The sequence below is a fragment of the Vanessa cardui genome, chromosome 27 (genome assembly GCF_905220365.1).
Source record: "Vanessa cardui chromosome 27, ilVanCard2.1, whole genome shotgun sequence".
Taxonomy (NCBI): domain Eukaryota; kingdom Metazoa; phylum Arthropoda; class Insecta; order Lepidoptera; family Nymphalidae; genus Vanessa; species Vanessa cardui.
In genome coordinates, this window is record NC_061149.1 from 7,718,707 (window position 1) to 7,744,486 (window position 25,780).

The 25,780-nt window shown below is 35.5% G+C and overlaps 1 protein-coding gene across 2 annotated transcripts in view; it reads right to left on the reverse strand.

Moving 5' to 3' along the window:
* Positions 1-2,008: 2,008 nt before the first annotated feature.
* The window catches only part of LOC124541145 (pyruvate dehydrogenase (acetyl-transferring) kinase, mitochondrial), a 53,699-nt gene continuing 29,927 nt past the window's right edge, over positions 2,009-25,780 (reverse strand). The window contains exons 2-9 of one of the 2 annotated variants that reach the window (XM_047118991.1): positions 12,499-12,561; positions 7,728-7,872; positions 7,119-7,303; positions 5,917-6,111; positions 5,183-5,349; positions 4,107-4,221; positions 3,634-3,743; positions 2,009-3,249 (exon numbers count right to left, since the gene is read on the reverse strand). In XM_047118991.1, coding sequence (XP_046974947.1) covers positions 3,097-3,249; positions 3,634-3,743; positions 4,107-4,221; positions 5,183-5,349; positions 5,917-6,111; positions 7,119-7,303; positions 7,728-7,872; positions 12,499-12,561 — 1,133 coding nt within the window. In that variant the 3' untranslated portion in view covers positions 2,009-3,096. Of the gene's footprint in view, positions 3,250-3,633; positions 3,744-4,106; positions 4,222-5,182; positions 5,350-5,916; positions 6,112-7,118; positions 7,304-7,727; positions 7,878-12,498; positions 12,562-25,780 lie in introns of both variants that reach the window. The other variant, XM_047118990.1, reaches the window with a different exon arrangement.

Genomic DNA, 25,780 nt, shown 5'->3' on the forward strand with positions numbered 1-25,780 from the left:
ACATTGACAATATTAATTATAAAATTTATAGGATACACATATCAAAACGGCGTATCACCGTGAGACGTTTGTCAACATTTCACGAGTGACGAGTGAGATATGATTTCATTTCATAAGTGTAAGTGAATTCTTACAGAATCGCACTGCAATTCATAAATTGTACTTCATTCCTAATACAAGTGATTAAAAAAATATGCAACTATTTATGTATTATATTATTAATTCCGAACAATGTCTCGACTAAATCCCAATGATATTGGTATATTTAGAATATTTTTTAAGTGATTTAAAGTTTAAAACTAACACTAACGTCGTGCTTACAATATATTTTAAGTAAAATATAAAGTAATAAATAAATATTATTTCTAAAACAATCTAATTGTTTCATTTACGTACTAACATCGATTCAAACAATTGTAATATTTGCGATTTTTTTAGTTAAAATATTTTGACACTTAAATTTAATTCTATAAAATTATAATCTGTCCTCAATTTTTTTTAAAAACAATTCCATTATTAACCAACCTGCTGATATTTTTATTACACTTCAAATAGATTTCACATAATATGATACATTTTAAATATGCTTATACTATAATTATTACATTCATTTTGATTTCGATTTGATTCAAGTAAATTTGATGACAAGGAGTAGTTTGAAACCATCCCACTAGAAAAAGAAAGCATAATTTCTTGAAGTTGCATGTATGATAATCTTGAAGTTAAACTTTGAACTGTTAAATCAAAAACAATTTAGACTGTACAATAACTCAGCTATGTACTATAAACCAGGCATTATTTGTCATTAATAAAAAACCAGCCATTGTTTATGTAGTAGAATTGTTGATAAAAAATTACATTTTCTAAACACATTTAGTTATTCTTACATCTATGATATATTCTGCTAATACTAAACTCGTTTAGTAACTAGAGTACTTTTTACAGTATTTCATTGTTAATCACATTCGAAGCATATTTTCTAGTAACACCAAAGCTTCATTGTGAACCTTATTTCCTTCAGTATAGAGATGAAAATAGTTTCATTGTTTAAATTTATATATAATCATAAAGGGATACACAATTAACATTACAAATTCAACATGTATTATATATTTTCATTTAATTACAATAGTAAATTACATGAATCCATTTATTGATCTGCATTTGTTTTTTTTTTAATTATAAAAGATAACTAAAGGCATACAATACACATTTTTTGTCAATAATTATACAGCAAATTCTGTTTGGATAAAAAAATAAGTTGAGTTGCATTTTATACAAGATCCTGATGTTTATAATTTGATAAAAAAATATAAAATTTAGATTTTAATATTACATTGTCTTAATCAAATTATACTTAATAAATATTTTCCTAAGTAGAAGAGATCAAGAAAAACAAAGTCATATGAGATTGAAATCTTAAGATATATCTTATCTTATGGTATAAAGGATTTCAATCTTATATGACTTTGTTTTTCTTGACTTGTCTTCATTTTTCTAGGTTTATTCTAAATGGGAGCAGGAGAATGGCAATATTACTAAGACCTATGACGGCCAAGTCAAATTTTTCCCTGACAAGAATGACTTTGGATTTTTTTTCTCTTTCCTCATAGATTTACATAAATGATTGATTTAAATCAACTGGTTACAAAGAGCAATGGTGTTACTAAAGCATTATCCTCGCAAGCAAAGTATTTTAATCTGAGTATCACATGAATTAAATATATACAAAATAACACATATTGTTTTATTTACATTTAAAAAAACCACAGGATTATCATTAAAGTTGAAATGATGATTATAATTAAATTTTAAATATTTTAAAATCACATAATAGTGTCCACTCTGAACACTGTCAGAGTTAACCCATGTGTGATCAAAACGTTTTTGGAGCATAAAATTATTGGCTGAAATAATTAAATACTGAACGCTCATTGGTCGTCTATTACGTCATTGACTGGGATCGACCAATGAGCATTCAGATTATAGTATTCGTTTATCATATATCAAAATGAATTTTAAGAATTAGTTAATAACTTGTTTCTATGATAAAAACCTAAGTAATTCAATCGAATATTGTATCAAATTGTGCTTGCATTTGTAGAGTATTTTAATATATACAAAACTTCTCATTTAAATCTCAATATAATTAAAAAAATAAGTTATATAACTTAGATTTTATACACGATTGATTTGTCAATTTTTTTTTGCCTCATTTGTTTGAATTAAAGTAGGCTTAGACGTATACTTTTTTAACACAGATTATAATATTCTGTTACACAATTAACGTACAAGCCGGATCACAATTCTCACTCTTAAAGTAATTAATCAATTTGCGAAAGAGACGATTATTTGAAGTTAGGTAGTAATAGATTAAAAATAAATAAAATATATATATCGCTGTTATATTTTATACATACAGAGTTTGATGTTTTATTGATAGACTGGTTTTGAATTTTGAGATTAAATATTTCACATATAGTCTATCCCCAATACAGGAGGTCAAAAACTAAATAAACAATGGACATAATATTGATGTGTTTCGATTGGTCGAGAGAATGATTAATCCATAATAGATATGGACTTGCAAGATTAAATGTTGAAGAAAATGTTATCGAATCTTTACAAGTAAAATTAGGTAGAATAATGTTGTTTTATAAATAAAGATATATTAATCAAAGACTCTTAATCAGTGTAAAATATAGCTGAGTGTAGCAAATCGTATGGAATAAGTAAATCTATGGTTTGTACCCCGATTGGAATAGAATAAAGTTGTAACAGCGGTCCAACTAGAGTAGTATTTACTGAGAACTACATGAGGTCTACGATCAAATGGGTAACTTTAACTGGTCTACTTGGCCTTACATTGGTAATATAAGCATTAAAACCTCTTTCAACGGACACATCGTCCCTGTCAATTAACTATCATTATGATTCATACCTAACCACTGTATTGGTCGATCATTATACTTAAAGACTATATCTCACCTCTTCTTCCTTTAAACGATTTTCTGTCTCTTTCACACGATTAATGCACTACACTAAAGTCACTCAGTTACATCACATCACAACACATATGCAGTTTGTCTCGCTTCCCTACGCCTTGTAGGAAAGGGACGGCTTGTCCTTCCGACACGTTTGCGTGGGCACGGGCGCCGACCAATCGGCGGGCGCGGGCGTCGTGCGGTAGAACTTGGAAGACGTCCTGTTAAATATCGGCAGCAGCTCGTTGGCTTCGTTCGATAGAGCCTGAAATTAAATAAAAAAAAAAATGTACGAGATGGCCCATTGGTTACAACGCATGCATCTTAACCGATGATTGCGGGTTCAAACCCAGGCAAGCACCGCTGATTCATATGCTTAATTTGTCTTTATAATTCATCTCGTGCTCAGTGGTGAAGCAAAACATCGTGAGGAAACCTGCATGTGACAAATTTCATAGAAATTCTGCCACATGTGTATTCCACCAACCCGCATTGGAACAGCGTGGTGGAATATGTTCCAAAAACTTCTCCTCAAAGGGAGAGGAGGCCTTTAGCCCAGCAGTGGGAATTTACAGGCTGTTGTTGTTGTTGTTGTATAAAAATGTTGGTCCTTCGAGCCGGATATTTGAATATAGAACATTAGACTGACCTTCAAATATATAACAGCGTCTGTGCCGAACCCTTCGCACGACATGAGCACCAAGTCACCGTGGAAATACCTCGCGTACAATCTAGATATGGGGAGCCCGTAGCCATAACCTGGAATCAATCATTAATCTTCATTTAAAGTAAAAGTAGGAAGAAACCGTTGTATTAGCAAAGTTAAAGATTGGAACTTATTCTACCAGGCTGTTCTAATGCGAGTTTTTGATGATTTTTAGCAGACAGACGCATCTAGATTTCCTCACTCATGAGTGTATATTAAAAGAGGTTTCAACCCACAAATTCCAAAAGTTAGGATTCAATTATTAAAACCATAAGTCATCTTGACTTATTCATGAAATCACAAACATACCTATTTTTAAAACTGCAAGTGAAACACGATTAAAGAAAATAATAATAATATCTGTACTAGTAATGCTATCCTTCTCTAACAGTAGAGTGTGAAAGAGCAACACTCACCAGCTAACGGCACGGTGTGGGAATCCGACTTGGAGGGCTGCGGCGCCGTGCTGTACATGTACTTGAACAGCAGGTCGGAGACGCTGCGAGGTATGCCGCCGCCTCTGTCTGACATCTGGAACAAGAGATTCAGTTGCTCATACTGTTGTATAGATACAAGTTGAAGATACAAGTTGAAGATACAAGTTGAAGATCAGCTTCCGCGGGTGGGAGGAATAACACAATTAGTACCAATTAAAGATACATACAGATAACGATTTTTTTTTTAATTATTTTCGTCCTTGTTTTGACGATGAAGTCACTTTTATCATGGAAGATAAACCAACTACATGTCGCTTGTTTGGGTTACAATATTATTGTAACATATATTTTCTATAGTGTGTTTGTTCCTATATTTTTGGTAGCAGTGTATGTCACAAAAAGTTATTTCAATTTTAATCTTGGCTCGATATCTTTGGCCATAGATCTAGCCACCAGAACGAGGCAGTCATTGTATTGACAGCCGTGGCGCCACAGTAAAATTTATTGCAGTATTGTGCTCAAATCCAGAGTGTTCTTAAGAATAATTTGGAGCTCAAGAATATATTTATTAAACTATCAATAATAAATACTGAGAAAATTTCAACACAGAGTTTACTGCCTGTTCTTCTAGGAGAATCTACATTCAGAACCAGTGATAACTTTACATTTAATATAAATCAGTAAAGTGATGCTGATGATGAATGATGCTGTAAACATCATTCATCATCATCGTCATCGTCGCAACCTGCGCCTCGCGTCCCGTATCCCTCAAATGTTTATGTGTATATTTATGTTTTAAGTTGATACTGTCATTGCGTGGCTACAAGGGAGACAGCTGAAAATCAGCAGAGGGATAAAAATCCCTCAGCCTGAGCTGTCTCCTTTTGACTGCACACAAGTTTTATATTCATTATATATATATATATATATATTTTTTTTATATATATATATATTTATATATATATATATATAATATGTGTGTATGTCAATAAATGTTTTTTCTTTCTTTCTTTCTAAATTAAGTATACTCAGGTTTTAGATCGATATGGACTGACCTTTACGGACACGTCTTCCCTTCCGCGAACGAGATTAACCTGTATGGGAGGCGGGGAGTTCTCGTGAGTCTCCATGACGGCTCGCATCGCGTTCTTGAACAGCTCGAAGAGCATGTGGTAGAGATGCGACGGTACGTATACTATCGGCATCGGACGGTCGATTGGAGCTGAAAGTTGATATAAAGATTTATTTATTCATTTATGCTTCATGGCATTAACAACAACAGCACTGTAAACTTCCCACTGTTGGGCTAAGGCCTCCTCTCCAATTGAGGAGAAGGTTTGGAACATATTCCATTACGTTGTTCCAATGCGGGTTGGTGGAATACACATGTGGCAGAATTTCTATAAAATTTGACACATGCCGATTTCCCCACGATGTTTTCTTTTACCGACGAGATAGATTATAAGCACAAATTAAGCACATCCATATTCAGTGTGTTTGCCTTAGCACTGGCCCAGTGGTTACCGATGATTGCGGGTTCAAACCCAAGGCAAGCAGCACTGAATATTCATGTGCTTAATTTGTGTTCATATGGCCACATCGTACTCGGCGGTGAAGGAAAACATCGTGCGACATGTGTATTCGACCAACACGCAACAGCGTGATCTTTGCAAACCTTCTCCACAAATGGAGACCTACTCTGATAACCCCTCTCTTAGACCAGCAGTGGAACATTTTCAGGCTTTTGTCGCTGTTGTTGTTGTTGTGTGTACACATCCAGCAGACTCACTTCCGTCCTCGAGCAGTTCGAGGTCGGGCGAGGCGAGGTAGTAGCGGTCGCAGAGGAAGCGCGCGTTCTCGTAGGCGTCGCGCACCACGGCCGCCACGTCGCACGCGGGGTCGATGGAGCCGATGTGGCGCCCGCCGTTGCCCATGCCGTTGACCGACGCCTGCCGCGCGCCCAGCTGCTCGCCGAACAGCAGCGCTGGACACCACGACGCCACGCTTACCATCCACGCCGACGTATTTAGCTATTGGTTGGCGGACGACCATATGGGCCACCGCCCATTGACATTGGCGTTGTAAGCCAATGCGACACCAACCTTGGGAACTAAGATGTTATGTCCCTTGTGCCTGTCGTTACACTTAATGACCCTTCAAACCGGAACACAAAAATACCAAGTTGTTTGACAGTAGAATATCTGATGAGTGGGTGCGTGGGTGGTACCCAGATGGGCTTGCACAAAGCCCTACCGTCGAGGTTATGTTTGGTATCACCATTGACTTATTTCAGGGCATAGAATGATTGCGAAGAATCGTTAAGACACATTACAATGAATTCCCGTTATGAATGAGTAAATAAGAATTACAAATTAATTTAATTTACATAACAAAACATGGCAGATACGATAATTATCAATTTAATAACAAAAACAAGGTTTTTATCTCAAAATAACGTGATCTCATTGTCAACACACTATCTGTTATCACATAGTATATAGATATATGTACTTAATGTTTAAATTTTAAATGATATAACTATTGTATCTCAATAATTAGTGAGGCACATTTTAAGCTAATTTTATGGTAGCAGAGCGTACATGGGACCTCCAACCAATCAAAATATACAAGTAGGCTTTTACACGCACTTTTGAATCGTCATTTAACAACTATATTAAGCGAAACTACCAATATAGTTATGTCCATAGATACGTTCACTCAAGATAGTTTCATAAAACATTTAAATGACTACATGGCCTTTCTACAAGCCCGTCTGGATACCTTACACCACACAACGACAAATGGAAATACTTAGTACACGATGATGATAGATGTGTTCAGATTTGGAGTGAGTGAGCCACTACACACACGGAACACTATATTTTAATTCACAAGATTATTGGTGCATCACCGTCAACAAATACTTCTTACGTCCTCTCTCAAGTCTCATTTGCAAGACCAAACCAACATTATAGTCAAACAAATCCTCACTGTGCTGATTGATGAGCATCCGTATGGATATCCGGCTCATGTAGAATCTGTCGAGGAAGTACTGGATGGAGTTCTCGATGCCCGGTTCGACTTCGTGGGATTCCTTCAGCTCGAGGACGCCCTGCGCCATCGTCTGCACCACGTCAGCGTGGCGGTTGCGTATCAGGACGAGACGCTCGCAAAACCTGAGAAGGAAAGTTCATAAGAATCTTAACTACTAAATCACAAACGACTTCATTTATTTGTATGGATAATTAATGCTACTAGTGGGCTCCCATTGGTCAAAATTACTAAAAAAATGTTATCAAAATTATATAAGTGTAAAATACTTTGTTTACCATTTCAATGAAATTTTTTTTTTTTTTATGTATATATATATTGGGTAAACATCCCTGATCCCAATGTAAGCAGCTAAACCACTTGTGTTATGGAAAATCAGAAGTAACGACGGTACTATACGACACCATATTTTCGGCGTATTGGAGTAGCATGGTGAAATAAGCTCCAAGTGTTCTTCTCAAAGGAATAGAACGCTTTAGCCCAGCAGTGGGAAAGTTACAGGCTGTTACTGTTAAGGATTCCCACATATTCCACTAAAGTAATACTCACTGAGACAGCACTGGCGGTTCGGGTTCCTTCTTCTCAAATTCGATGATCTCTTCGAACGACCTCTCGTACCACTGGTTGACGAGGCCCACCGAAGGCATACGCAGCAAATTCTCCGGGAGTAATGCTATCTCTTTCATAATATTCGCTAGTCTGAAACAAAAAATAACATTACGTGTTATTAGAGTTTATAAAATAAAAAATATTGTATTGCCTTCTCTCTTCAAAACCTCTAAATCAAATCAATTTATTTAAGTAAACTTAACAATGAAGCGTTTTTGAATCGTCGATAATTAAATACTACCCCCGTTTCGGAAAGCACCCTCCAGCAAGAAGAAGAAACTCGCATAGTTGCTCTTATCAAATAAACAGATTTACAATACTGTTCTTTACAATAGTTATTCTCCTGTGATGGTACCCAAACCTAAAATCTGGCCTTTTTATAAAGTACTCTTTTAATAAATAATAACAACTAAAGCCGGGGAGGGGCTTAGTTTTAATAGAGCTGTAGGTTATTTACAGGTTGACTTTTTTTAAACTAAGCTTATATCACCATCCTTGAACCTTAACTGTAAGAAATATTCACCCTTCTCTACATCGTTAATGCATCACCAAACTTGGGAACTGAGATCTCATGCTTCTTATCTCTTTTCTGACTCACTCACTTTTAAAACAGGAACAAAACTATAATAAATATTACTGTTTTGCGGTAGAATATTTGATGATGTGATGTACCACTACCCAGGTGGAAATACAAAATATAAACCTTTCAACAAAACTTAGCATGAATTATCAAACACACGAGGAAGTTGATTACAAGAAGATGAAGACATGACACTTCAATTGAATGCTATCAGGCATCAAGTAGAATAAAGTTTAAACACAAATAGATGCTTAAACTGGCGTCATAAATTATGATCGACATGGATTCTCTGCCATTATAATCATTTTTTTTGTAGTATATATAAGTTATATTCAATATAATATAAATATTGTAAAACATCACATACATTACTCTGATCCCTATGTAAGCCAAAGCACTTGTGTTGTGAAACAGTCAGACCCAAGCCATCGTAGAAAACTAATTAACGATCAGTATCGAACCCGGGACCTCGGAATGACGTACCCATTAAAACCGGTGTACATACTCAACCACGGAGGTCGTCAAAACAAATACCTTTATTCAATATAGGAGCATTATTTACTCATTGATTGTCAAATTAAACTCTACCACCTGAGAAAACCAATTAGGTAGATTTTGTGATTAACAGTACCCTGGATACTGAATATTTTGAATATTCGAAGCTTGATTATCAAGAGCTGAGATGGCCCAGTGGTTAGAACGCGTGCATCTTAACCGATGATTGCGGGTTCAAACCCAGGCAAGCACCGCTGATTCATGTGCTTAATTTGTCTTTGTAATTCATCTCGTGCTCAGCGGTGAAGGAAAACATCGTGAGGAAACCTGCATGTGACATATTTCATAGAAATTCTGCCACATGTGCATTCCACCAACCCGCATTGGAACAGCGTGGTGGAATATGTTCCAAACCCTCTCCTTAATGGGAGAGGAGGCCTTATCTCAGCAGTGGGAAATTTACAGGCTGTTACTTTACTTTACTATACTTTAGATTATCAAAGAATAGTATAGTCATGAAAACCTGATCAATAAACAAACGCACTCTACCATTCATAATACTAGTCAGGAGGATATAAAGGCAATCAACACAAATTTAATTTTGACTGATTACAGAATGTATGTTACTATAAACTATATTAATATTATAAATGTGGAAGTAATGTCTGTCGCTCTTTCACGACCAAACCGCAGAAGCGAATTTAATGAAATTTAGTATGAAGCAAAACTGAACTCCAAGAATGGACATGGGCTACTTTTTTTGCCTAACACTTGACAACCAACGCCCTAAAATGTGAGTGAAGACGCGGACTACTAATAGTTTAGATATGAATTGGAGTCTATCATGTCTTTTTTATATGCGCTGATCACATCAGTATCGTGGCTATGATTATTATAATTAGATCAGCTATGTACTGTTACTAGTTGTTCGGTTATACGTCCCAACAAAAAATTCTAAAGATAGATTTATTGAGACTTAAATTTATAGTTTTTTTTAATTAATTATTTAGACAACCGAGATGAATAAAATAAAAGAGCCGAGGTGTCTGAATGGGTAGAACGCGTGAATCTTAACCGATGATTGCGGGTTCAAACACAGGCAAGCACCACTGAAAATTCATGTGCTTAATTTTAATAATTCATCTCAACATCGTGAATAAACACGCATGTCTCTAATTTCATAGATATTCTACCCCATGTGTCTTTCACCAAACCGCATTGGAACAGCGTTGTGGAATATATTCCAAACTTTCTCCTCAGAGGGAGAGGAGGCTTTAGCCAAGCAAAATTGAAAAAATTACAGATTACCAAAAAACTTGGGTGATCTCCCATGACTTAGACCTCCGTGATCAAAATTGGCCTGGCATCATAATTATCATCATATTATATGATCAGTACTACAGTATCGAAGTTATACATCTTAAGATACACAATCCTCCTTCTAATTCACGATAAAAAACCTACATTAACATTGTCAAAGCGTCTGCGCGTGGAAAGTTCGACGGTCTTCGCCGACGTGACGACGTTTCGGATCTTTTTGTCGCAATGGGAGCAACGACACTCGCTCTTAAACAGTTCGCACTCGAAACACATGTCCTTGTGACGTAATCCAATGTTAATAACACTTATCAATGATGTTTATAATATTTTCAACGAGTAATGTCGCCACATACATGTCAATCGAGAATTGAGATAGCCCAGTGGTTAGAACGCGTGCATCTTAAACGATGATTGCGGGTTCAAACCCAGGCAAGCACCGCTGATTTATTTGTCAGTGCTTAATTTGTCTTTATAATTCATCTCGTGCTAAGCGGTGAAGGAAAACATCGTAACCTGCATGTGACAAATTTCATAGAAATTCTGCCACATGTGTATTCCACCAACCCACATTGGAACAGCGTGGTGGAATATGTTCCAAACCTTCTCCTCAAAGGCTCCTCTCCCTTTAGCCCAGCAGTGGGAATTTACAGGCTGTTGTTGTATACATATCATTAGAAAAACAATACGTGTTCACTGAGGAAAGCGCTCCTCTATGTTAAATTACCTAAAAAGTTTCTTGCTAACTTTATTCTTACACTAGCGACCGCACGGCAATGCTGATACTAAATTTACTACAGAATTTCTTCAAAAAGTCTACCACTGTGGACTTTATTTAAAAACAAATCAATATTTTATTCAGGTTGGCTTTCACAAATTTTGAATTGTCATTTAACAACTATATTAAGATAAGTTACCACTGGTTCGGGAAGTAGATTCTACTGAGAACAATCGACAAGAAACTTGAAGACCTTTCTAGGGTACATGATACTACATTATTTTAATCTATCTCGTAGGGTTCAGCCAGCGTTTGCAATGTAAACGCAAGTGTTTATTTACGACATCTTTAGAAACCTGTAAAATAAACAGTACCTACTATAATGCGCATGTATTATACATATAAACCTTCCTCTTGAATCACTCTATCTATTGAAATAAACCGCATCAAAATCCGTTGCGTAGTTTCAAAGATTTAAGCATACAAAGGGACATAGGGACAGAGAAAGCGACTTTGTTTTATACTATGTAGTGATAGTAAAGATAAAGATGAGTCATCTTGCACTTACTGAGACATCCTGGAAGCTCGAGTACCACTCACACTATTGCACTTATTTAGATAATAATAAAAGTCAAATTTACGGTAAAATACGAGCTTTGTCCAAACCCATTTGGGTAGATACCAACCTCTCATATTTTAGTACCAATCTTCCGGTTCGAAGAGTGAGTCAGTTCCCAAGGTTGATGGCGCATTGGCGATGTAAGGAATGATTAATATTTCATACAGCGCCAATTTGCGCATCTGATTACATGACAATATAAAAATAACTTTACATATTAAAAAAATGCATTCTTGCATAAATTTAAACCTCATTGCCCAAAAATACCATTTAGGCGCTTAAGGCTTTTTTCTTTTCAATTAAAATTTATAATTTTATAACTTTATTATTTCATAGGTATGCGTCGATGGCAAGTAAATTGGGATAAGGACAGGAGGATGATGATGAATAAATATGAATCAATCTTTATATGTTTGACCTCTATTGCCTCAATTCAATTCAATTCTTAGTTTAATGGCTTTTAGTTGTGCCGACAGGGCACAGATTATTTCGCCAATGTCACGTAGGATGGAGAAGACACGAATGAGACTGATTGGTATGGTTGAGGAAACTAACTTAATTAAATTTTGAATACTAGCATTGTAGTAGTAATTTTCTTGTTAATCCTTAACCTAGAACAACACAAACCACCTCTATACCTCTATCCGATTTAATCCCATGGTTGGCGGCGCATCGGGGGCCCCATAGAGTTGATTATACTTCCTATGTTACCATTGTCTATGAACGAGGGGTGACTTATGACCCGATAGGATGTTTTCCTTCCTTAGTGTAATCCAAATTTTTATATAAAGTCAATACGAAAGTCCGATACTATGTTACTCTTTCAGTTTCCCACTGAACCGATTCTGATGTAATTTGGCAACAGACTACAATTTTTGATTCAACCCTGGATTGCGTAATATGGGATATGAAGATGTGCTATGAAGCTTCATAAATTCCTGGCGGGTAAAGCCGCATATTCAGCTAGTAGGTAATAAATGAACTAACCTCACAGGCAGCTCCTTCCTGAGGAAGAGAAACGATTTCCTCTCGCAAGCGTTCAGCCCTGGAAAGAGAGGAAACATGTTTAGTGCCAACGACAAAAGCAGACACAGTTTATTACAGAACAGAAGGATGTATAGACAATAAAACCAGATAGACTTTCCTTCTTTTTAGGATATATAAATAAACGGAAGATCAAATGAGCCATATGATCATAAGGGGTCACTGCCCCATTCGAAATTTAAATATGTAATTGCTCCTAAGCTGGACTTAATTATTTTGGACTGAACGTAAAATCATAAACAATACTTATTCGAGACGAATCTTTAAACACTTTAAAATTGCCATTTGTGAAGATCGCTTACAAATGTCAAATAAAAAACATTTTAAAATACGAGATCGAAATGTAAAGCAATCACCGATTTGGAAAGTAGATTCTGAAGGGAAAAACAGGCAAGAAACTCGGAAGTATTTTAATTTAAGAGTATATCAGTAAAGTAAAATTAAATTTACATATATCCGAAGATATCAATAAATACTAATCCTACGCTTAATCTTGTATTCAGTAATATGCCTTATTTATCAATGTTTTTTGACATGTGTAGTGTATACAGATCTGTAATAATAATTATAATAATTATTATTGGACGTATAGTGTATATGAATGGATGTGTATATTATCTATGTATTTATGTATCTGTCCCCTCGAGTGACACACATCGCGGAAAGCGCGGGAATATAAAATATTATATGATTTGGGCGCGGGTGAAGACGGTGTGTGTGCACGGCGAGTGGATATTTAAATATAATATATGTTTATATGTAACTTGTAAATCGATCTTACAATCATATATTACAACATGAGCTTTAAATATTGAATGTAGCTTATAAGAAAGTAATATTGTTAAAATGTTTATCGTCGTCGTTACGAGGAGGAACAATTACTCAGTATGTTGTCTGAGGTAATACAACACCGCGGTCAAGCAGGTGTCCATTAAGAGCTCGGTGTCGCGGTGTCGGGTGTCAAGATCACCTCATGACGTCAACTGGAGACCAGGTATTAATGTCACATTACAATTGTCACAGCCCAAACCGCCCAAAAAATTTAGTCGCGGCGAGTAACCTATATATTTCTAGGTCGTTTTTTTGTGAATATTTTTGATAAGTTAATTAATATTTCAATCATTAAATATATTAACGGTCTGGTTTGCATGCATTACATGCATGAGCTAATATATCATCCTCATATTATTGGATTAATTGTTATAGATATATTTAGATCTAAATTTTCGTGTATTATGTCAAAATACTTTTATTGTCACATTTTCTGTCGTAACGCTTGGCCCTTGGAGCAGTGGTGCAAAAAGCTTCATCAAAAATATAACACCTCGCCATGTTGCCTCTACTGGTGACAGGTTCGTTTTTAGCCCTGGGTAATGCTGTTAGCACTCTTGCCACCAATCCACGCGGTCAAGATTTATACAGTAACAATTTTTAATTCATATTTGTATATATTCAATGTAATGAAATTTTATAGTAAATAAAATTATATAAAAGCCTTTTAGACGCATCAAAGTGTGAGAAGAAGCCTTCAATTTAGATAATCGCTTATCACACGCCAACACTCGTTTACGGAATACGCATCTGTCCGATTATTCAATTTACTAAGCAGCCGTCGATAAGACTATTTTCCAAATCAACGGCCCGGAATTCTGATACGTTCTGAATAACATACGCTAAATTGACAATAAACCTTCGTATAATCAAAGGCCGTTTTTGTGACCTTCGAAAATGTTATTCTAGGCTGACAAACCGAGCAGGTGACTAGTGGTCAGCACTACACACGCATAGGAACTGTTAGTTGACATCCGTTTTACGCCAAGATGCCATCTAATTTGGTACTAAGATGTCATGACTAAATTCATGACTATATTAAATATTGCTGGAGAGCCGTACCATATATGATGTATGGGACTACCCTGACTATCTTGCCTGAGGCCTTACCACCAAGTAATGTAAAGGAAACGCTATCTAAATTATCTAATTCTAATTGTTTCTAAATAAAAATAATTATCAACCTCTTTTATTTTACTGAATTTTAAGTTTACACAATGCAAAATAAACCCATGCAGGTTTCCTCATGATAATTCTTCCCTCACATTAAAAACAAAAATGGCGCGTATATTTTGACGTCTTAGCGTACTAAAACATTGTTTGTAAATAACTAATGACGACAACATAATAATAATAATCTGCTTTAATAATACTCATTATTATGATAATTATAGTTGCTTAATTTTCACTTCTACTATAACAGTTTTAAATTTAAATATATATTGATAATTTAAATTTGTAATAATATAAACATTGTTAAATAAGATAAGGCGGTCCGTCTACTTCGAATGACATGATATTTAATTAGTTCAGCGAGCGAATTCATCTCGTACTTTCCATATACAAAACCAGCTGTGCCCGCGACCATATACGCGTTTGAATTTAACAAAAAAAATATATTATTGTAGCCTTAGTTACTCCTTATTTTATCAGTTATCTGCCAGTGAAAGTCCCGTCAAAATCGGTCCAGCCGTTCCAGGGATTAGCCGGAACAAACAGAAAGTCCCTATGTATGCTTAGATGTTTAAAATCACGTGACGGATTTTGGTGTTTTTTTTTTTAATAGAAAGAGTGATTCGAGAAGAAGGTTTTTTTTGTATAATACATGGACAATATAGTAAAGAAAAAATATATAAAGCTATAATATGATATGATAAATAATATAGTTCCCTAAATAATAGAAATAGCTCCCTTTAGCGCTATTCGTTGCTATAGATTCTCGCGTCAGTTCAACCCCAGAAAACAAGTGCATGTAAATCGACGTGTTAAATTGACGAATACATTATATCATATGATATTACAAGTTATTACGTTTGTGTAAAGATCATATTCACATAAGAAATAAATACTGATAATTTGGGATACCGTACTTGATTCAGATGTGATCGGTTTTCAACCGACTTCCAAGAGGAGGAGGTTATCAATTCGTCTGTATTTTTTTTTTTTTATGTTTGTTACCTCATAAGTTTTCACTGGGTGGACCGATTTTGATAATTTTTTTTCCGATGATGGTATCCATATGAAAACGACATAAGTCTTAAATTTGCATTATGTATATGCGCGACAAATAGGTGAATAACTGAAAATCAAGTTAACCAATTTTGATAATACTTCAAGGGTAATTTGGTGAAAGTTTGGTAAGGTTCTGAGCACAGGATCCATGACAAAGTAACGGAACGGAAGGGAACGGAACAATTCTGAGGAGCACGTTAGCGATACTCAGTCGAATCTTTTATTTATAGGTTATTTGGATATTTGAGTCACCTTCCGTAATGTGGTTATGTTTATGTAATTATCATAGTCGAATATTATAATCAACTAGCTACCCACCCCGGCTTCGCACGGGTGCAATACTGATACTAAATATACTACAGAATTTGTTTATTTACGACATCACATCGCAAACTTCTAAAATTATCAGTGTTTCTTTACTATATTGTTCATGTATTATATACACAAAAATTCCCCTTGAATCACACTATCTTTAAAAAAAAAACCGCATCAAAATCCGTTGCGTAGATTTAAAGATATAGGGACAGAGAAAGCGACTTTGTTTTATACTATGTAGTGATGGAACTCCTATACGGCTCGCAGTTAAGGTGCGCTATGGGGCAGAATTTCTTACTATCTTTAATCAAATTTTGTGTATGTGATGTGATGTCATATGATGTACGAAATATAGTTGGTCTTTTTCAAAGTTTTTTTGCTGAGTTCGATTACAGCTCTTTCGAGGGATCCTTGTAGTTTAAGCCGCGTGACGTATTAAATCCGCATTTTCGAAAGCCAATAAAACCCTACAGTATATCTATCAAAAAACAATACGAGAATACTTTAACAAATATGTTTTTTACAAATTACCTTTTACACAATAATATACTGGATCAATCAAGGGGCTCGTATCGCTTCTTTCTTTTGATTGTTGGGGCAAGGGCACCGTGGCTGACACCGGCTCCAAATATACCAATAATTATAACTTCATGATATAATCGTTAATCGACTTTTAAGTAGTCTAATATTTTTCATTTCATTTAACTTAGGAAGACTCGAAAAAAATATGTTGAATACGCAATTATTTTTATTACTTTTTCGTGCATATTCATTTGTTTTAAAATAGTGTTTTGTTTGAAGTCGGTTTTTCTTTTTGTTAAAATTTTTATTTATACGAATTTTGCCGATGCTACATCTAAATTATGTCGTGCTATAACAAAATAAAATATCAGTGGACCATTTCCAATCCTCAAAAGAAATTGGGTACGTAATGTCGAAAAGCATCCCAACGATCTATTTACCTAAACGTTCGTCGGACTTCGGACTCGTATATATAAACAAGTTCGTCCTTGACAGCCGACGTGTTGTCAATTAGTATTTTTAAGAGCGGACTTTCCTCTTGGCGTTTATTATTACGCTCCGCCTAGACCGGTTATTATTGTCCATCGCGTGTAATGGTTTCCTAACACGTTCGAGTTTAGAATTAAAATCGCATTACTTTCATCTTTATTAATAGAAACATGTTTCTCTGTTCAATAATAAGTCAATTAGTGACGGGGAAAATTATACAACTCTTACTTAACCCATCTGGGTTGGTACCCACTCATCAGATATTCTGCTACCTAGTAATAGTATTTTTATGTTCCGGTTTGTGAGTCAGACATAACATCTTAGTTCCCAAGGTTGTGGAGCATTGGCGATGGTTAATATTTCTTACAGCACCTATGGTTATGGGTGGTGGTGATCACTTAACACCAGGTGGCCTGTTTGATTATTACATAATAAAACTACTATTTACAAAATTAGCTAAAATTTACCTTGACTTGACTCTCGTACTATACTACAATGAGTATTGATAAATAAAATGAAATAAATTAAATACTAAAGTACTACTATTCTTAAAGCTGTGATGATATAAAATTGACTGGTAATATGGATATTCTCATAATCCAATAGGATCAACGACACAACCAGAAAGTTAAGTACGACAAAAGACATAACGTATTTCTTGAAGCACGGAACCACAAAAAACACTCTTATCCCAATGAAAAAAGATATACCATCACTTGTATAAAGATACGTCGTTTTTGCAATTCAGCACCAGACGTTTGGCAGTGCAATTGACCTTTTAATAATTTCGACAGCGACATTGATCTTCTTCTGAATGTCTCACGGGAGCTATCTTCTCATAATGGCCAGTTTTCGTATAATTACTCTAGAAATTCTGATTGGTATTCGAATCCAAAAAGACACAACAAACATACAGTTCTGAATCGATGGTCCTGCCGGGCGGTAACAGCTCATAATGAATGATGCCCTTCCAATCCCACCATACACACAGCATTACCTTGTTGCGAGTTAATCCGGGTTTTGCCACAGTCTGTGAAGCTTGACCGGCCTTTGACCACGATCTTTTTCGCACGTTCTTGTCGTATGTGATCCACTTTTCATCACCAGTTATCAGCTTCTTCAAAAATGGTTAGGTTTCATTACGTCGTAATAAAGAATCACAAATGAGTACACGGTTCATTAGGTTTCTTTCAGTGAGTTCATGAGGCACCCATATATCGAGCTTTTTAGTGTACCCAGCTTTATTCAAATGAGTCAAAACCATTTTGTGGTCAATTGCCAGTTCTTCAGCTACATCGTAACTACTAATATGCCGATCTTGCTCCACTTTTTCAAAAATGGCATCAATTTTGTCCGTAACAGGGCGACCAGAGCGAGATGCATCTTTGATATCAAAATTTCCGGCTTGAAAACGCTTAAACCAAACTTGCGCTACTCTCACAGATACTGCATTAGGTCCATAAACATCACAATTTTTTTTCGCGGCTTGAGTTGCATTTTTACCTTTTTTATAGTAAATTTTAAAATGTATCGAATTTCTTCTTTAGATTCACTCATTTTAACAACAACAAAAACAAATGAAAATCACACAAATTCCTAATTTGAATTTGGAAGTGCCTTCTTTAAAATTAAAACTTTTTAATGATACCAAAACCAGCCAGATACAAATGGTATAGCCAAAGAGATTTTATTACAAGTCCATACATACTATATGCGAAACGACTTTTTCCCCAACCTAATATATAAATTAAACTTATTTAGAGTAATTATTATTAAATACTTTGGATAATAAGACAGTGTATGATTTTGAGCAATATATATCAATTATAATATTAATCCAAAATATGATATCTCTAAAATTTTCCTCATATCTACCCTTTTAAATAAATCTTAATAATTTCCGACAGCAGTCATTGAAATGTATCCAGCTCTGAGCTATAATGAATTCAATGCGAAGAACATCATCAAACTTGACAAAATATACACAGATATATCTACAGCATAATTAAAACGCTCCTCCTTTTTTATAATCTATATTAATATTACAAAATGTGAAAGTAACTCTGTCTGTCTGTCGCTCTTTCACAACCAAACCACTTAACCAAATTTGATGAAATTGGGTATGAAGCAAATTAGAACGTTAAGAAAGGACAAAGGCTACTTTTTTGCCTGATACATAACAACCAACACCCAAACGCGAGCGAATCCGCTGGCGTCTACTAGTCTCTTAATAAATAAGGAACTCATACCAACAAGAAAACTACTAATGTCTCTTAAGCAATGTCCAATAAGTAGTATTTTCCACGAGCTCAGCCAGCGACCTCACTTGACTTGATGCGATCATAAGTAGCTTACACGTTTCAACCATTTTTAGAGCGATCGATTGTCATTCAGAAACTACGTTTTACTGTGAGAATATATTCCCGCCCTCGTGCAGCATCGCAACATCATGGCCTAATTTCAAATCATTTTGTTATCTCGGCTTCGATCCAATGATTGGAACACGTGAATCCCGATTGTGAGTTGAATGAAAATTACATGCGACGTGTACCAACCAACATGAAATGGCCTTGAATTAGGTTAAAGAGCTTTTACTCAAAAAGGATAGGGGAGTTGAGCCCAGCTGTAGACATTTAGCAGTATCTCAATATACAGATTAACAATCACTTTTGAATTGCATTTTTTCAGAATTGTTTTAAACGAAAAGTACATCGTTTAGAGATAGAGATACTACCGAGAAAAACCAGCAGGAAACTCAGTAGCTACTCTTTCTCAACATGTAAATTCAATTACATATAACATATTCTGCCTGAAAAAAGTAACAATACTTTTTAAGCTCTAAATTTAATCTTTTAATGAATAATATGTACCTTATTCATTAATGTATTTTTTATTGATTTGTATTTATGAATCGGCAAAGTTAAAAATATCTGTGGAATTTCATTACAGAGACGAATATTTGCAAGCTAGCCCCATCAGTGAAACATGCACATGTTCGCAACATCCGCCTGTAGTGTTTACAAGCTGTCTATATTTAACACATCTCCGTGCCATCCGCAGTGGACTATGACACAGGTGGACTTCGGAACTGCTTTGTTTATTTATAAAATGTTATTTATAAACATGTTTGCCCTTGGCGTGTAGACGAATATTTACAACGAAATACATATATTTACATTTATTTACGAAGTCCTTCGCCTAGATACCAATTTCGCAAATTCTTTGTCCAATATTTAATTGAATAATTATAGCGTTCATTGATTATACTTCAGGCATAGGAGCAAGATTTACGTGTTCTCCGAGGCACGGTAGCGTATCCAATCCCCATTTGTCTGGTACTGAGAAATTCTTGACAGAATAACACAAAAATATTTTCAAAATTAAAATATAACTTATTCGAGTAGCCTCGTAGAAGGAATTTTAATTCGAGAGTTTACAAGGTAGGTTCGAAATGCATAAGCATGAAAAGGCAAGACACTCATATAAATATAAATAATTATTGGATAACATCACATACATCACTCTGATCCCAATATAAGTAGCTATACCACATGTGTTATGGAAAATCAGAAATAACGACGACTTCACGATAATGTCATACATTACTCTGATCCCAATGTTAGGAGCTTTAACTCCACTTGCGTTATGGAAAATTAGAAGTAACGACGGTACCACAAACACCCAGACCTAAGACAAAATAGTAAACTAATGGACTTTATATATAATTTTTGTATAATATCTAGTTCTGAACAGGGGTTTGAAGCCAACTACCAGGTTCGATAATGTGAAATGGGCACTATGCCGAAACCCATAGATAGTCACTCATTTACACTATTTCATACAATAATTCTTCTTCTACTCATCAATTTACTTACCCCAATTATGCTTAAATAGTTGGTTTCCGGTTTTAAGGCTGATTTAACCAGTACAAGAAACACAAGGTACATAGTTCCCAAGGTTTCACCCGCGAAGGCGTACCCCCCTACGTCAAACTACGCGTAAAACTTTAAAAACAAAGATAATCATTTAATCTAATTTGTATATTTTTGCTGTCTTTTGTATTGTGTAATCGTCTCACACACTAAGACTTCCTGTAAACACGAGCGTCGCTCGATATTTGTGCGTGGATAGATTTATAGCGCATTGTAAATGGGTGGGATGATTTGTATTACGTAGTGTCTCAATGTCTAAGGCCTGAGGTGACCAGTTATCACGTGGACCATTGGCGTGGTAACCCTATCTATTTGTTCTATCATGATCAATCTTTAAACGAATTTGATGAGATTTTGCGATTTACGATCAACCCCTAACAAACCAAGAGAGCCGACATGGTCCATTGATTAAAACGCGTATATCTTTACCGATGATTACGGGTTCAAACCAAGGCAAGCACCACTGAATTTTCATGTGCTTAATTAGTTTTATAATTCATCTTGCTCGTCGATGTAGATAAACATCGTGAGCAGATAAACATGTGTCTAATTTCAACGAAATTCTGTCACATGTGAATGAACCTTACCTTGGTTCTAACCTCAAAGGGAGATGAAGCCTTAGCCCAACTGTGGGAAAATAACAGGCTTTTACTGCACTGTACCGAAAAATCCTAAAATGCAAGCAAAACCGCGGTTGACAATGTTAGTCAGAAGAATTGAAAAAAACGCGACGGTATAATTTAAATCCTGTTGACACGGAGCCAAATTAATATAACTATTTGTTTGGAAAAGAAACAAATATTCGTTCATTGCGTTGCAAGATTAAATAAAATGTACATTCTGATGAAACTATCTAAGACTATTGACCTTCTTGGACGTTTTTGTTACGTCCAGGCCGATGCCTCGCCTGCCTTTACTCTATTTCAACCAGAAGAGGACAAAAAATCATATTTAACATCGATTTGATGCGAAATCATTGATCGAGATCTTGAATTTTCAAAAAACGGTACCAAAAGTGTTATGAGAACTTTGGAAGTAAAATTAAAGTCGATATAAGTGATTAAGTGTAATAGTGTTGTGTTGTGAAATATTAACTATTCCTTTCATCGTCGATGCGCCACCAACCTTGGGAACTAAGATGCTATGTCCCTTGTGCCTGTAGTTACACTGGCTCACTCATCCTTCAAACCGGAACACAACAATACTGCGTACTGTTGTTTAGCGGTAGAATATCTGATGAGTGGGTGGTACCTAGCCAGGCGGGCTTGCACAAAGCCCTACCACCAAGTGTATACATAACGACATATTAATCAAGAAGTGTTGCTAGAGCGCTATACAGCTCTGCTATGTTATTAGAGCATGGAATACGGACATCTAAGCGTTTATATTCATCCCTTCTTCGATTGAAATAAGCTACAGTGGCGAGCTGTTTCAAAATGTTTAGCCACAAACATCTTATCCCCATAACAAACAAATCATTCATAATATCTCTGGTATGCACATATAAAACTATTATATATCATGCACAATTGACTAGTAATCTAAGTGACAAATCAAATGTAACAAGATTATATCAGTGGTGAATTTTATACCTAGGCTAGTATAGGCCTATGGGAGATGGCTGCCACTTTTATTTAAAGCATTTTGAGATTGTAAATGTGAGCTCCCAGAGGGCGCTACTACCAAAGTAAACACACCAACTAAGTTTTTTTTTTAATCATTTCGTTTTATAATTTGGGTTGAAGGAAGAGCGTCAGGAACACACCAGCATCAGGAATACTGAGAACTGCAGTTTGGCGGTAGAATATCTGATGAGTGGTTGGTACCTACCCAGACGGGTTTGCACAAAGCCCTACCACCAAGTAAAGTTTTGTCAGTGACGAATTTTCAACATAAACACAATTTACCGACTTCATAACATAAATTAACGTAAAAAAAAACGTTCGAAACATTTTCCAGGAAATTGCATCTTTGTTTGTTTATAATATTAGATCGCTTACGCGCTGATAAGGGGCGTGATGTGATATGAGGTGTGATGACGACTATCACGATTCTATCACGAAACACGTCGTGCACATCAATTAGCACGATCATATACTTATACGTGTGTAGCTATAAATACATTTGAGAGTTTATAAATAGTCTTGATACTTGCGAACAAAGATGTCGAACACAAATTCGGTGAATTCGATTTTCAATTGTGAATTTATGTGATATCTCCTTTTGTTTTTTTTTATGTTATCGATTGACGGACGAGCATATGGGCCACCTGGTGGTAAGTGGTCACCATCGCCTATAGACAATGGCGCTGTAAGAAACATTAACCATTCCATACATCACCAATGCGCCACCTTGTGAACAACACTGGCTCACTCAACCTTCAGACCGGAACACAACAATACAAAGTTGAGCGAAGCAATAGAATATCTGATGTGTGGTTGGTACCTACCCAGTCGGGCTTGCACAAAACCCTACCAAGTATGAATAGGTGTTAATTAAGAAGCTGACGTTATCGCCATCAATATTCCAATTGTCTAAATTGTTCATTTCTCCTTACGTCACACAACAATGATGCAACAGGCGGACGTCAATTGTTGCTTAGAGATTTGTGTCACTAGCTTCCGCCCGCGGCGTAGCCAGCGTATGAGAATGTGAACAGGTGATAAGTAGCTAAGGCGAGATGACCCATGATTGTGGGTTCAAACCCATACAGCACCACTGAATATTCATGTTCTTAATTTATGTTTATAATTCATTTCGTGCTTGGTGGAGAAGGAAAACATCGTGAGGAAACCTACATTTGTCTAATTTCATAGTAATACTGCCACATGTAGATTCCACCAAACCGCATTGGAACAGCGTGGCGGAATATGTTCCAAATCCTCTCCTTATAAGAAGAGGAGGCCTTAGCCCAGAAGTGGGAAATTTACAGGCTGTTATTGTTGTTGTTGTTTGATACGTGTCCTATGTCTTTTTCTATCTGTGTAAAATTTCCTAGTAATCGCTTGAACGGTTAATTATTGAAAGGGTAGCAAACAAAGAGGTCAAACGTTAAAATGATCGTGCTGGGCTTTTAGTTTCGAACATGTATGAATTTTGCTTCTGTGGCACAAACTTTCTTTAAGATCCACTGAACCAACACAACTCCGTAATAATATCTTGACTAATACACCAAATAAACCATAATAATCTCTATGTTTATTTGGTACGCTTTCTCACTTTGACTATTTAACCGATCATAATGAAGTTTTCCGAATACGTCAAGGGTACAAAAAAACAGTCCGACATCTTAGGGAGGCCGCCATATTGGATTTGTAATGACGTTTCTTAGCTAGTCGTGTCGTGTCATCAGAACTCAGAGCGTGTGCAAAATTTCATCCTAATCGAAACAGTAGTAATTACAAGTGAAGCTAATAAAAGCGTGTTAAAGTATTAACTGTAATAAGTATGTTTATTATTTTAAATTAAATGTAACACAAGGCTAATGGACAGCAATGTAAACACATTGCCGGGATGAGGACGTCCTGTGCCTGTTATTATGTTAGCGCGTGTTTTTCATTCACTAACAAAAATAATTTACTCTTTAAAAACATCCGAATATATTGTTTCATATACATCTGTTTCAGATAAAATTCCATCACATAATCCAAATACTTACTTCACTTGGTGGTAGGGCTTTGTGCAAGCCCGCCTGGCTAGGTACTACCCGCTCATCAGATATTCTACCGCTAAACAACAGTACGCAGTATTGTTGTGTTCCGGTTTGAAGGGTGAGTGAGCCAGTGTAACTACAGGCACAAGGGACATAACATCTTAGTTCCCAAGGTTGGTGGCGCATTGACGATGTAAGGAATAGTTAATATTTCTTACGGCATCATTGTCTATGGCTGATGATGACCACTTACCATCAGGTGGCTCATATACTTGTCCGCCAACCTATTCCATAAAAAAAAAAAAATAAACTCTTTATTCAAGTAGGCTCATTATAGCACTTTTAATGTTACAATCTATATATTAATATTATAAATGTGAAAGAAACTCTGTCTGTCTGTTGCTCTTTTACGACCAAACCAGTGAAACTAATTTGACGAAATTCGGTATGAAGCAAATTTGAACTCCAAGGATGGACATAGGCTACATTTTTGTCTAACATATGAAAACCAACCCTAAAAACGCGAGTCAAGCTGCCGGTGACTGCTGATATTGAATAATATGTAGAACCTGTTTGATATAGAATCAAATCGAGAATCTTGTTACTTTATAACACAGATGTGTTTTGTATTACATTCGCGGATGTAATGAAGAGGGGAAAACTGGTGAACAGGAAATGAAAAACGCTCTGGAGGAAACAAAAAGAGAAACAAAGAATATGCTATTTAATGGATGTGGCTATATTTCATCTTTTTCATGATTTGTATACAAAAGCCATATGAGTCCATTTTATAAATTTTATCAAGCTTTATCAAAATTTCGGATAGTTTGCATATATAACAATAAGTTGTTATATATGCAAAGAGACGTTCTCCTTACATTTGGTGTAGCTTAAATTTCATTTGTGTTTTATTAAGGGAACAAAAATTACAAAGCAATAGATTTAAACAAAACGAAGAGACACACGATCGATCAAAACTATAAGTATGAGTATGACATTTAAAAGTTTTTGAATTGTAATATTTCAGAAAAGGTGGCTCATAGGAAAATAAGTATTGCTACACTTTTGGTAGCTAGTTAGTCTTATGATATATACTATATATTGTTTTTTTCCTTTGACCTTGAATATTTTTTCCATACACAGGATATTTACAGATATTTGGAAACCTCAACATTTTATTTATACTAATTATATTTTGAATAAACTTTATCAATAACCAGCTTGTAAAATTTATGTATCACCGAATG